Source organism: Xyrauchen texanus, chromosome 7, assembly GCF_025860055.1.
Source record: "Xyrauchen texanus isolate HMW12.3.18 chromosome 7, RBS_HiC_50CHRs, whole genome shotgun sequence".
Classification (NCBI taxonomy): domain Eukaryota; kingdom Metazoa; phylum Chordata; class Actinopteri; order Cypriniformes; family Catostomidae; genus Xyrauchen; species Xyrauchen texanus.
In genome coordinates, this window is record NC_068282.1 from 35,456,492 (window position 1) to 35,469,888 (window position 13,397).

General features: G+C 39.0%; 1 protein-coding gene across 1 annotated transcript in view; it reads left to right on the top strand.

Annotated features, from left to right (window-relative positions):
* Nucleotides 1–935: 935 nt before the first annotated feature.
* LOC127646294 (protein unc-80 homolog) overlaps nucleotides 936–13,397 on the top strand; it is a 123,486-nt gene continuing 111,024 nt past the window's right edge. Inside the window, exons 1-8 of the mRNA XM_052129823.1 lie at nucleotides 936–1,038; nucleotides 1,474–1,522; nucleotides 2,762–2,918; nucleotides 3,305–3,600; nucleotides 3,731–3,854; nucleotides 3,975–4,039; nucleotides 4,169–4,302; nucleotides 4,662–4,929. Coding sequence (XP_051985783.1) covers nucleotides 947–1,038; nucleotides 1,474–1,522; nucleotides 2,762–2,918; nucleotides 3,305–3,600; nucleotides 3,731–3,854; nucleotides 3,975–4,039; nucleotides 4,169–4,302; nucleotides 4,662–4,929 — 1,185 coding nt within the window. The 5' untranslated portion in view covers nucleotides 936–946. The remainder of the gene's footprint in view (nucleotides 1,039–1,473; nucleotides 1,523–2,761; nucleotides 2,919–3,304; nucleotides 3,601–3,730; nucleotides 3,855–3,974; nucleotides 4,040–4,168; nucleotides 4,303–4,661; nucleotides 4,930–13,397) is intronic.

A 13,397-nucleotide genomic window follows, 5' to 3' on the forward strand; every position in this document is an offset into this window, starting at 1 on the left:
ATGTTTATATGAACACATTTTGTCACTAAAAGGAAACTGTTTTAGATTTAAACAAAACTTTATTGTCATGTGTGTACATACACTAACCAGCAATTATATAAAGTTCTAGCTAGGTAGTTTATATAATGTTAGTAGGTTTACTGAGTTGTTGGAACTCAAAGAAATGCTTACTTAACCATTGTTATGCTGAGCCCTAAGGTTAGCTAGCTAGCAAACACAACCCCTGCACAAACCTGTAGCCGCTAACTCTGTCTCTGCTGCTACACTTTGAGTTTCTGGCATCCTCTCAAACTCATCCACTCCTTGTTTCTTTCTAAAGAAGTTAGGGGAGGAGTCCTGCGAAATAAGTGGTGCTTGCAAGACAGGCAAGTAGACGTCTGTATAATCGCGCAGAAATGCAGTAATGGTAAATAATCGGAGTACAAAGATATTATCGGAATTGGATCACAAGACCCTGGGCCAGAACAAAAAGACCCAGGGCTTAAGCCCCGGAAGCCCAGGCCTAACTACGCCACTGTCCATTACTAATGATTATTATTTTTTATTATTTTCTTTTTTTTTTCATTTTAGCAATCGTAGTTTACTTAATTGCACTATGCTATTTTAATGGAACCCACCAAGCAAAATTTTTATAAATTTTTATAGGCATGAACCCTTAAATATAACCCTGTTACCCTGACATGTTTGCACTCGAGCTTGAAAGACAATAGGGGTTGTATAGCACCATTATTACGTATTCAGAGCTGTATCTTTAAACCGGTGGTCAGTGGCGCTTAATTGACAAGTGGATTCAGTCTTTCAGCGCTGTTCCGTGTGGTGGTGTCGACACAAGTCAACAACTGCAGCCATTTTTCGCTCAGATGTAGAATGTGACGGTGATGCCCGGAGTCAAATTAAGCTCTGAGCGGACCGTCTGTACCTTTACATCCAGCAAGGTCGGTCAAAAATGGTGAAAAGGAAGAGCTTGGATGACAGTGACCAGGAAAACTGCAGGGGGATCCCTTTTCCGATCCAAACCTTTCTATGGAGACAGACCAGGTCAGTGATTTAGTCGTGGCATAACAGGTGTTTTCTGTGAGCGATGGGCATCGTCGGACTATTATTATTTGTATTATAATTTTGTCATTATTACGGCTCCCGCAGAACGTCTCTCATTCGTATGCGTCTCACGTAGTCTTTGAATGGATTTTTGTTGCATCTCGTGCGTCATCTTTTCTTACACAGCCGCTCCTTGTGTCTAATAATGAAACCATGAACAAAATGAGCGGAATATCCGATCGAATTTTTCACCTTCAAGCACTGAGTCTGATTCTGTCAATGCCGAATCTAGGACTCGTCTTAATTAAAATGCAAAAAATCATACTGTTGCACGGATTGTCCAAATCGACCCAATCTAGTTAGTTTATATGCAGTTTTATTACACGTATGTATCTAAATGATAAGCATTTGTTTCTTTGTTGATATTTGTTTCAGCGCGTTTTTGCGGCCAAAGTTAGGGAAGCAGTATGAAGCCTCCTGTGTGGTGAGTATTAAAAAAAAATTTATTAAAAAAGTGTCAATTTTACCTTGAGAAATATAATTGAAAACATTTTTTAAATGAATATGTTTTAAAGGGGTAGTTCTCCCAAAAATGAAAATTCTCTCATAATTTACTCACAGTCATGACATCCCACATGTGTATGACTTTCTTTCTTCTCCAGAAAACAAATGAATATTTTTAGAAGAATATCTCAGCTTTGTAGGTACTTACCATGCAAGTGAATGGTAAGCAAATCTTTGAAGCTCAAAAAAAATAAATAAAATAAAAATAAAAAGCAACATAAACGTTATCCATGAGACTCAAGTGGTTTAATCCATGTCTTTTGGGTAGCAAAATACCAAAATGTTACTCCTTTTCCACTGTACAGCTTGCCATTGATTGCAGTTTCTAGGTACGATCATGATTTCAAGCTCAATTACATGCAAAGCGTGCTAGATGGCACTAGGATGTGTAACCAAGCAAGGAGACTGATGATGTCAAGATTTATAGTGAAAAAAAGAGTTCGATTTTGGTCTGTTCTCACCCAAAACGGATTGGATTACTTCAGAAGACATGGGTTAAACCACTGGAGTCTTATGAATTACTTGCATGCTGCCTTTATGTGCTTTTTGAGCTTTACATTTTTGGTCACCATTCACTTGCATTTTATGGAGCTTCAGAACTAAAATATTCTACTTAAAAACATTGTTTGTGTTCTTTAGAAGAAAGAAAGTCATACCGATCTGGGATGGCATGAGGGTGAGTAAATTTTCATTTTTGAATTAACTATTCTTTTGAAGTCATTAAATATTTTTTTTATTTGGTAGAAAATGTTATAATAAAAGCAATTATGAAACCAACATTGGCACAAAGATTACACTTCAATGAACTTGACACATGTTTTCAACTAGAAAAAAAATCTAATTTTTATCACCTCAGGAAACCTTATTGGTCAATTACCCATAAATCAGTTTAATGTCAAAAGATTGAAAGGTTCATGCACATTTGTAAGTTTTTTTACTCTATAAAATAATTGTACTGTATATTTCAATGTACTCTAAGAAACATTAATACAATGGTAGGTTAAGGAAAATAATAAAAAACTGGTGGAAGTGCCAAATGACTGACAGTCAGTCTGGTAGATTCAGTTCCCTTGATTGTATACAAATAACGGAGTAACACAAATAAGTATTCATGTAATAAATCATGCTCTTTAATGGCTCACAAATATATCCTACCTAGTCATTTGAGCGGGTGCTGGTGGAGAATAAACTCCACGGCCTCTCTCCGGCTCTCACTGAGGCCATCCAGAGCATCTCTCGCTGGGAACTGGTCCAGGCTGCGCTGCCTCATGTTCTCCACTGCACTTCCATCCTTCTCTCAAACCGCAACAAGCTGGGTAGGAACCCTTATTAAACTGCAATTACTAGGTTGTTATTACCCCTGTGCATTGCTTTCTTGGGTAAATCATTTATTTATATAATTGATGGTCATTGCTGGGATGGAGCAATCTCTGGGGTAACTATGCCCCTCCTGTAAAAGCTGGTCTCAGTTTCTGTAATGCAATGGTAAGCTTCCGGTTATGTATCCATTATGTTTTCATGCATGAAAAGCTGTTATATGTAAATACAGGCTAAATGATTGCTTTATTGGTACAGTTGCTCTTATAAATAGGTTGATAGTTGCCCTGGCTTTATGCCATGTCAGTTCTGTTACTTTTCTTTAAATGGTAAACTAATTTTGTTGCTGAGCTATCCATGAACAATCCTTGTCTCTCTCCACCAGGGCACCAGGATAAACTTGGTGTAGCTGAGACTAAACTCCTTCACACTCTTCATTGGATGCTTCTGGAAGCGGCCCAGGAGTGCCACCAGGAGCCTGGCCTGGGACATGGCTGGTCGGGTGGCAGCAGTGGTAGCAGTAGTGCCTACCTTCAGCCAATGGGTAATCAGGGCCTCACAGACCGCAACGGTAGCACAACTGAAGAGAACGAGTATGCCCGTGCCAAACTGTACCACAAGAACATGGCCACTGTGGAGCTCTTTGTGTTTCTCTTTGCTCCCCTCATTAACAGGATCAAGGTTGCAACCTTTACTTTAGATATTGATTAAATTCAAAATCTTTTTTATGGCTTTGCTTTTTTTGCTAAATTTTGTTGTGTTTTTTTGATTGTGGAATATCAGCTGGTTGCAATAATTTGTCATGTGGCAGGAGTCAGACCTCACCTTCCGACTGGCTGGTGGACTTGTTATTTGGCAGCCAATGTGGGAGCACCGTCAACCTGATGTTCCTGCCTTTTCTGCCCTCATCAAGCCCATGCGCAACATAATTACAGGTTAGATTTATGTAAATTAAAATGTTTTTAAGTTTATTTTAAAATGTGTTTTGGTCAGCTTTTTCCAGTGTTACGTCTTTGTGTTGAAATAGTTAATTTTCTCTGTTATATCCTTAACAGCAAAGAGGAATTCTCCAGTGAATAACCAGTGTAGTCCTCGTGATATCAGCAACCCTTGCCCTGCAGTAAGTTTTTAGGCTGGGATTTGCAGCTGCTCATTTAGTCCAGCCGTATATGAATTTCCCCTCTTAGTGCATTAACATAATTGTGCTGCTCGAGTCATGTGACTTCCTCTTCTCTCTCGGCTACTCCAGGTGGTATGCGAATCAGCTCTGCTCAGCTCTTCCTCCCCCTCAGTGACAGGACAGAGCTGTCGTCGTGGCAACTCTGTAGACAAGGGAGGGTCCTCACAGCAGGCTTTAGAGAAAGGATTTTCACAGCAGAAGAAGTGAGTGTCTATACTGTACATACAGGTGACAAAAATAGCTGGATTATATCAAACTATGTTGGAACTGAAAAAAATTAATCATAACATTTAGGTCAGTATGTATGGCCAAAATCATATAAGTCTTAATGTGTTCCCTCTACCCTGACAGAAATTATTAAGACACTTATTAAGGTCACTACATGTTGGCTATATAAACAGTCTCCAATGTCTGTCTGTCTCCCCATCTGCCACAGTGTTAGCCCGAGCATGTGTTCATAATACAGTTGCCAAGCAACAATTCTCAGCAACCTCAGTCTGAAATTCGATTCCTTCTGACCCTCATTTTATGTAAGAATCTCTCTTTTTTTTTTCATTCAAAGGTTCTCAGTCCCTGGTGATATGTCTGTATCACAGCGAGCAAGGTATGGCACCTACTTTGATGTTGCAGTGCTGCGTTGCTTGATGCAGCCTCACTGGACAGAAGATGGTGTCCACTGGGCCCTTATATTCTATCTGCAGCGACTGCGACAGATACTGCAGGAGAAACCCGAATGCTCCCCCCAGCCCCTGATACCCCCCCTACCACGACCTCGCAGTAGCTCCATGGTGGCTGCTACCCCCTCTTTGGTCAATACTCACAAAACACAGGTAATGCAGCACAGCAACAATCATGTGATTAAAACATGGTAGTGTGCTGGCAGTGATCCTGATTTCAGACAGCAGTTTTAGCTGGTAATATGAAATAATGTAATGAAACTACTCTTTCATTGAGAAATAGCCAATGAAATAAAAACACATCAGCTAAGAATTCCAGTGGCACTATTCTGAAATGTTTTAGTTTCTAAGACAGGGCTGGATCTAGGGCTGGGTGATAAAACGAAATCGATATTTATATGAAAAAAAATATATATAATGCTTTGTCCCTTCTCTAGGGCAATTTCCATGCATCCTGAACCTGCCTTTGAGCATTTGTACTGCTTCAATCGAAGTCATGCAATCCACCAAAAGAGAATCCTGTAACAACATTGGTCGACCTTTGACAACCTCAAAAAGAACCCAGCCCAAATCTTTATTAGCTGAACAGATGCTAATGGGACCAATGTAGGAGCAACTACCCATGTTAGTCCATATTTCACCAATCATGCTTAACCAATTAAGCGTGATTAATCCTTTCTACAATGCCTGTCCTGACCTAGACAATGGAAATACCATTGAATCCCCAGAAGTTTACAAACTTCTTGACATATCTGACCTTACAAACTTCTTGACATACCTGACCAGTAAAACGTGTGCCCTGATCAGAATCTATATTGTGTAACATTCCCCATCTGGGAATGATGTTTCAAGCCAGTAGTTTAGCAATAATTCAGCAATGTCTTCCTTAATGTTTTTCCCAACCATTTCTTAGCGCTGTTTCTCAAGTGGTGTTACAACCTACTTTGAAAACTAGTCAACATGACCAAAACATCCTTGTAACCCTTACTTTTAGGAAGAATTATGAAATCACTATTCAGGAAACAATTCACAAAACTATTCAGAAAACAGCCAGAAAACAATTCACAAAACAGCCCAGAGGGTGCAGTTGTTCAGTTAGCAAATGATAGAATTTCATTTTTCACATGTCTCACATCTAGTAACTAGTTCTCTGTATGAACTGAATCACCTTGCTATACTTTATAGTAGTGTTGGGTTCGAGTCCACCTTAGTCGAGTACAAGTGAAGTCCAAGTCTTTAAATAATCAAGTCTGAGTCCGAATGAATCTGTTCTTGAATCTGAATTAAAATTGTAACGTAAACTCAACATCAATATTTTAAGCTTATTTTAAACTTCACAACTAAGAAAAACAGTTTGTCAATATAAATGTAACAAAAACACCTCTGTTGCATTTAATATTTATATTTTATGATTAGTATCCTGCTGAACAAACTTCAAAGTTGTTTCAGAATGAAAGCATATGCATTAGTTGTATGACGACAAAACTGTCCTTCAACACACCTCTTATTGCGTTCTGTTGACATTGAAATTATTTGTTGCTTTTTCCCCTCCACTCAAACGTAGACTAAAGAAAGTGATTTCTCAGGGCCAGCAAAGCCTTCAAATAAATAAATAAAAATGTTCATCCTTTCATTCTCATTGACCTTTTTGCCTATGTAATTCCAATCGTTTCCACTCCAAATTCATCTACAAACGGGCTCCTTAGCTTAAGCATCGCGTGAGTCTGAGCTCCACCCCATCAGGCCTTCAGAATTTCTGAAGAATCCCTCAACAGTACAAATTAATGGATATCTAAAGTCAGATAGTCATATTCATCAGCCAATCAGATTGATTTATTTGTTCTTGGTGGGTGTGGTCTTTAGGATATGTCCCAGTCCAGGCCTTCTAGCTGGCCTTGAGTGACGCAATCATGCATTAAGTGATGTACGTAATTTAAAAGCGAATAGCATGAGATCTTGCTGACGAGACATCTGTCATCACTGCTGTTATTGCTGTTGAGAAATAGATGTCAAGAGGATTTAAAAACCTGAGATGTTCTGCATGATCATGTGATTGATTAATTAAACCGGAAAGGAGGACTGATTTTCACTTCAAGTAAATTGGTAAGTGCTTTTTGCATTGTTATAACAACATCGGGAGTTGAATTGCACTGAAGGCCTAGACTTAAAATGCATGGGCCTCGGCTGATTACGACCAAGGTTATTATGTTTTGAATTTTAATTTAGTTTTTATTTCTACTTCATTTTCAATTTGTCAATTCAATTTAATTTAGTTTTATTTAAAACTATCCCTATCTTAAGAAATTATAGTCTACACTGAGATTTCTTTCTGAATCTGCTGACTGATTTGAGAAAATACAGTACATACAAATGAGTCAACACAGTAGTAATTAGCAATCACTGAGAAGTTATGTCTCACAATTTGACTGCAAATGCTACATCTAAAAACACTGGAAAAGCACACTGATGATATTAGGGCCATGTTGTTACAGACATGATTTTCGAATTCATTTGTGGGAAACCGCACAATGCAGGATAGTTCTGCGTGCTGCTCGTTTACCTAAAGATAAATACGCAGAAGATAAAGCAAATTTGACATTTGCTTGAGCGGCAGCTGCATTGGTCTGCAATCAGTCTGAAATCTTTAAATACCAACCAAAGAAAATTTCACTGAGCTCTTCTTTAACTGAAAAATATGGAGAATAATTATATTCAGACATCAATTTAACAGAATTGTCCTTCAAAAGTGTCTTTTGCTTTTGTTCCCCAACTATTTAAAATGTTACACAGTTATTTTATCAAGCTATTATGGAACATTTCAAGCTGTCAACACTGCGTGGACCACAAAAGACTACAGAGGCCTACATGTGTAGATACATTATGCCTAAAAAGACTTAATATCCAATATTAATACTATTTTTAATGTATTTTTATTTCGATATGCTGTTTTTTTAAACTGTGAGAGACATGATGTGGGTGACTTGACTAAATTAAGTTCTTGATTTTAAGGTTTTAACCAATATGAAACCACAATGCGAGCACCGTCTTGGCTGCACAAATGCCACACGCAATTTTACCAGCTGTCAGGTCCCGTGTCATGTGAAACTGCCTTGTTTAGTTTCTATTACATTGGATACATACCCGTCTTTATGTTTTCGTTATGCCAGCCACCTCATAGTCGATGTTATACAGTAGTCTCTGTAGTAACATTCAAGTGTATTGGTTTACTGATGAGTCTGCCTGTGCACGTGCGTATGTGTGTGTGCGAGAGTTTGCATAAACACAGTGAAACAACTCTGGCTACGTGTACGTCTTCAGGGGTTAATTCAGCTGCATGCAGACAGAGATGTGTTCATTCATTTCTGTTTTGTTATTCATTTATTTAATTTTTTTCATTGCATTACAAATGCCATGGCTCGGCTGGACTCCGAGTCCCAAAGGCTCGAGTCAGAGTCAAGTCTGAGTAAAAATGCAGTCCGTGACAAGTCCAAGTCCATTAGGGTACCCTAATTCTACTTTATAGTAAAGCGTGAACATATTTGAGAGCCACTTAAGTGTCCTATACTGTGTATCAGTATGGCCAGATAAGGAAACAAGGTTTTCTGAGCTTTATTCATCTAATAATTTAGAAAAATTCCAAATTCACTTTGAGCTGTTAGCATTATTATCAGTTTGATGACCCGCAAATGACATGCCTGAGCAGCAAAGATTTCTGCTGTTCGTGCGGCGGCAACAGTAGCTGCCTGGTCAGCAAGGAAATTTCCCTTGATATGAGCCTTCACACCACAAGTAATTGTGGGAGCTGCAGGACTCTTGACAATCTTCTTCTTCTCCACCATTCTTATGTGAGTACCTGCAATTGTGAGAGAACCTCTTTGCTGCCAACTTGCAAACATTTAAATTCAAAGATTAAACTGTAATACTGTATATATAAAGTGATCATTGTGTTGTTTGATTAAATATTATTGTAAATTGTGTATACAAATTTAATAATTATATAATAATTGTATTTAGAACCCCTGTGTGCAAGCTGAAGTTGACTGTGGCAAGGAATGCAAAACTCTATAAGATGTTGGTTAATGGAGAAAAATAACCTTGGGAGAAACCAGGCTCACAGCGAGAGCCAGTTCCCCTCTGGCTGAACAACATGAATATAATGCAAATATTAGCTATTTTTGTGCAGTACAAGTCAAGGTAATTAAGGTGTTTAAAAAATAAAAAATAAAATTATTAACTTTAAGACTAATGTCTTTGAAGTCCATCCTGGATTAACTGAAGAATTTCACATAGATGCATTTTCCTTTGTTAGTTGGCTGATGAATGCATTTGTTGGCAATTAAATGATAGTCTATGTATTCCATTTGAAGAGTGTAGTCCATAAATAGACAAAGGCGATTGCCAAATGGACTGGCTCACTGAACATTCATTTGACTGTCTGAAGAATCTGTGCACTCTTTTTATGCTGGCTTCGCCTAGCGGCTGGAGTTTATTTTGTAGAATAATACATCTTTAGGACAGTTATATGGATTAAGCTACACGCTCTTTGTGTTTATTTTGCCTATTTGCCAGAGTATGTTTTATAGATTATCTTTTGCTCTGTAATTCTATCTCACAAAATGTTTATAGAATCACCTATACTTGAGCAATCCGACGGCAAAGTTGTCACAGAGGTTCTTGTAGGCATACATGGACTGTTTGAATTTGGAGAGATGGACTCCAGTTGGTGCTGTCGTGCGTGGGTTAATGCGCACGTTTTTCTTTTTTCTGTTTGTTTGGTTGTGGGGAATGTTCGGGGATTGACTGTTGCACTAATGTTGGAATGTGGTCTTTATAATCCTGTTTTTTAGTGCTGGCTCAAGTAAGTGCAGGGGAGTCATTACACTAAGTAAACATCTACAATTCAAGTATCTCAAATGGAGTAAAGTTAAATTAGGAAGAGTCATTATTGTTTTAGCTGAAATTCAGGGACAAAATCTTATTTTGACAAATATTTCTGCATCTAACGTTGATGGTCAGGGCTTTTTTATAGATCTTGAAGGGATGTTACAAGCCGCTGGCACCCCTCATGATATAATATTGGGAGGAGATTTGAATCTTTTGATGGACTCAGTCCTTGATCATAATGAAGTCCCTCATTTCATCTGTTGTTGATTGCTCAAATGGAAACATTTTATTGTCAGATCACACCCTTGTGTGTTTAGAGGTGTTGCTACATTCAGAGAAAAAGAAATCATACAGTTGGTAAAGGCTGAAATCTATATGGAGGCCAACTCGTCCTCAGTATCCTCTGTGGGCATGGCTTGGGAGGCACTTAAGGTGGTTCTTCGGGGGCGGATCATAAATTATGCCTCATTCACCAAAAAATCCAAAGCACAAGAACTCGTGGAATATTAAGGGAATATTAAAAGTGCCAAGGCAGAGCTGAAGCGCCGAATGTCATCTAATCGCCTCAGAGAATTGACCTGATTGAAATACAGATATAATACTATTTTGTCAAGGAAGGTGGAGTTTTGGCTATTCAGGGCAAGACAGTCATACTTTGAGTCGGGGGACAAAGCAGGGAAGCTTTTGGCTAGTTATATAAAAAAGAGAGTCTTTTTCTACCACTCCCTCAGTGAAATCTGCTGGTGGTGAAATGTTTACCTCGTGTGTAAGGAAGTGGACACTCTAAATCTTGTATCTCTCTCTCTCTCCTGGAGTCTCTCTTGACTGCAGCTCTCGTTGCGGCTTTATCTCCCACCCACTAACACCACAATCACCAAAAGCTGTGCGAGGTCAATCGTTCCAGGTGTCCAGCCTTGGTTTTACACAGTCGTCACTCGGCCCCCTGCTCTCCACATACCCCCATCAGCCGACTCAGGCATGTGCCTTCATAAGCATCCAACATAAAACACTTGAATGTCAGTGCTTTTCAGTGTAACAAAGACATTTAACACCACTGCAGCACGTTAATGTTTATTCAGAAGCATGAATACACATTAACGAGGTTCTTTTCTCCCGGAGACTCTCGCAACTGCAGCTCTCATTGCGGCTTTATCCTCCACCTGCCAACACTGCAATCACCAACAGCTGGGCATGATAATTTGTTCCAGGTGTCCATCCCGGCCCCCCTCCCTGCACAGTCAGCCTCGCTCTCCACACTCTTTTTGCCATTGATATTAATGCTTTTAAGGAATTCTATCTTGATCTCTGTTGTTCCACATCTTGTCTACTGATGAAGATATTAGAAACTTTGTGGAACCATTGGAATTTTTCTTGATTCTGAGATAAACTTGGAGGAGATTGGCGAGGTAATTAAGGCCTTGCCTACAGGCATGGCTCCACGCCAGACTGAATTTTTCAGATCTTATGCTACAGAACTGGCTCCACTTTTGCTAAAAGTTCAAACAGAATCATTAAAGAATGGAAAGCTTCTGCCAACCATGAAACAAGCCCGGATCAGTCTGATTCTTAACTCTTTCCCCGCCAAACACGGAATTTTCCGTGTTTTATGAAAAAACGCTTCCCCGCCAAACACGGAATTTTCCGGGTTTCCGTGTTTTAGGTGTTATACGGTAAGGAAGACCCCTGCGCATGTTTTGAAAGAGTACGCAACTCTTTGATCAAAGAAACAGACTGCGATCGTCTCAAACATGAAGAAGTGGAGTATGAGAAGCTCAAAATATCAGACATAAACATGCCTTTTTCTCAGCTTTTTGTCTGAAATGTTGTTTTTTGACAAAACCTACCTCTGTTCAAGTCGCAATAAAAAAAGAACAAATGAAGATAAAATAAAATCGTTTTTTTTGCCTAAAAGATCTTTATTGTGATATATAGCATCTTCATATATTCATGGAAGAAAATATTCTGCGAGCCATTAAAGTTTAGCGAAAATCGTCAAAAACCCTGGCGGTGGCTGGCAACTTTTTTTTAAAAACGCTGGCGGGGAAAGGGTTAAAAAGGACAAAGATCCAAATGAGTGTAAGAGTTACCATCCAATTTCCCTGATTCTGCTAGAATTTTGGCTAAGATTAAAGATCAGGTGGGGTTTATTCGGGACCGTAGCTCTTCTGATAACATTTGGTGTTTCATCAATATCATGTGATCAGACTCTGATCACTACCATCTCACTTGACGCCAAAAAGGCATCTGATATGGTAGAATGGGATTATCTTTTTAAAATTTTGGAAATATATGAGTTCGGGAATACTTTTATTGGATGGATGAAATTACTTCATAGACACCCAGTAGTGGCGGTACAAACAATTGGATTAATTTCAGATTATTTTACTCTGGATAGGGACAACTGGCAGGGTTGGCCTCTTTCTCCATTATTGTTCTGTCTTGCCTTGGAACCATTAGCTCGATAAGAAAGGAGGATAACTTTCCAGGGGTGCTGGCGGTAGGTATGGCGCATAAACTTTTGCTTTACACAGATGCTATTTTATTATTCGTCTCCGACCCTACTAGATCTATTCCTTGCCTCCACAGTATTATTAATTCCTTTTTGAAGTTCTCAGGATACAGAGTCAATTGGTCTAATTCCAAAGCTTTGGCTCTGACAGCGTACTGCCCAGTAATGGCTTTTCAGCCGGGTGCCTTCCAGTGGCGTATTTGGGCATTTTATTCCCAGAAAATGATTTAGTTAGAGTTAATTTTGACCCTTTAATAAAAATGTTTTTGAGCAATATGGGCAGGTGGGCTCTTTTACATTTATCTATGATTGGGAAGGTTTATGTTATTAAAATGAATTGTATTCTAAAATTAAACTACGTGCTACAATCCCTCCCTGTAGATGTCCCCCTCTCTTATTGCAATTGCAATTTATTAGTATGCATTCGGTCGCAGACATTTGGCTCATTGGTCACTTCCACCTCAGAGAGCCCCACCCTGGTTTTGTATTGAACAGGAAATTCTTGCCCCTATTTCGCCATTGCAAAGCCTTTCTATCAAACAAATTTGAGAAGTTAAGTTACACCCTGTTATCTCGCATTTGCACTCGGTATGGACAAAAGTGTCTATAGGGTTTAATTCAGACATTTATTAAATGTTGCTTTGAGCATATGGCTGAACCCAAAATTATTAATTAATAAGTCCCCTTTCTGATGGACAGAGTGGATTGTGAGGGAGGTTAGTACGCTATGATAGTGGAGCGTTGAGATGGTTAAAAATGTTGGGATCCCCAGGTCTCAATTCTTTAGGTATTTACAGCTGTGCCACCTGCTTGTACTATTTTTTGGAGTATCACTAAAGTGGCAGATATTCTAGAAGTGGTGATTACTGCTTTTGAAAAAGTCTGGGGACAGAGCTTCAACTTCTCTCAAGATATTATGGGAGAAAGATTTAAGCTTGGTATTGGAGGAGGGAGTGTGGGCTAGGATTCTAAAAACGTTGTCTACATCTAGAGATGCAAGTGTGCACCTTATGCAATTTAAGATTTTACATCGATTCTATTGGACCCTCTCTAGATTGTATAGGGTTGGTCTAAAATACACACCGCCCTGCTGGCAATGCCAATCAGAAAATGGGGACACAACCCATGTTTTTGGTGGTGCGTTAAGATCCAAGATTTTGGGCTGAGGGTTCAAAGTTTTATGTGTGACGTAATGGACACTTAAATTTCATATTGCCACAGACTATTT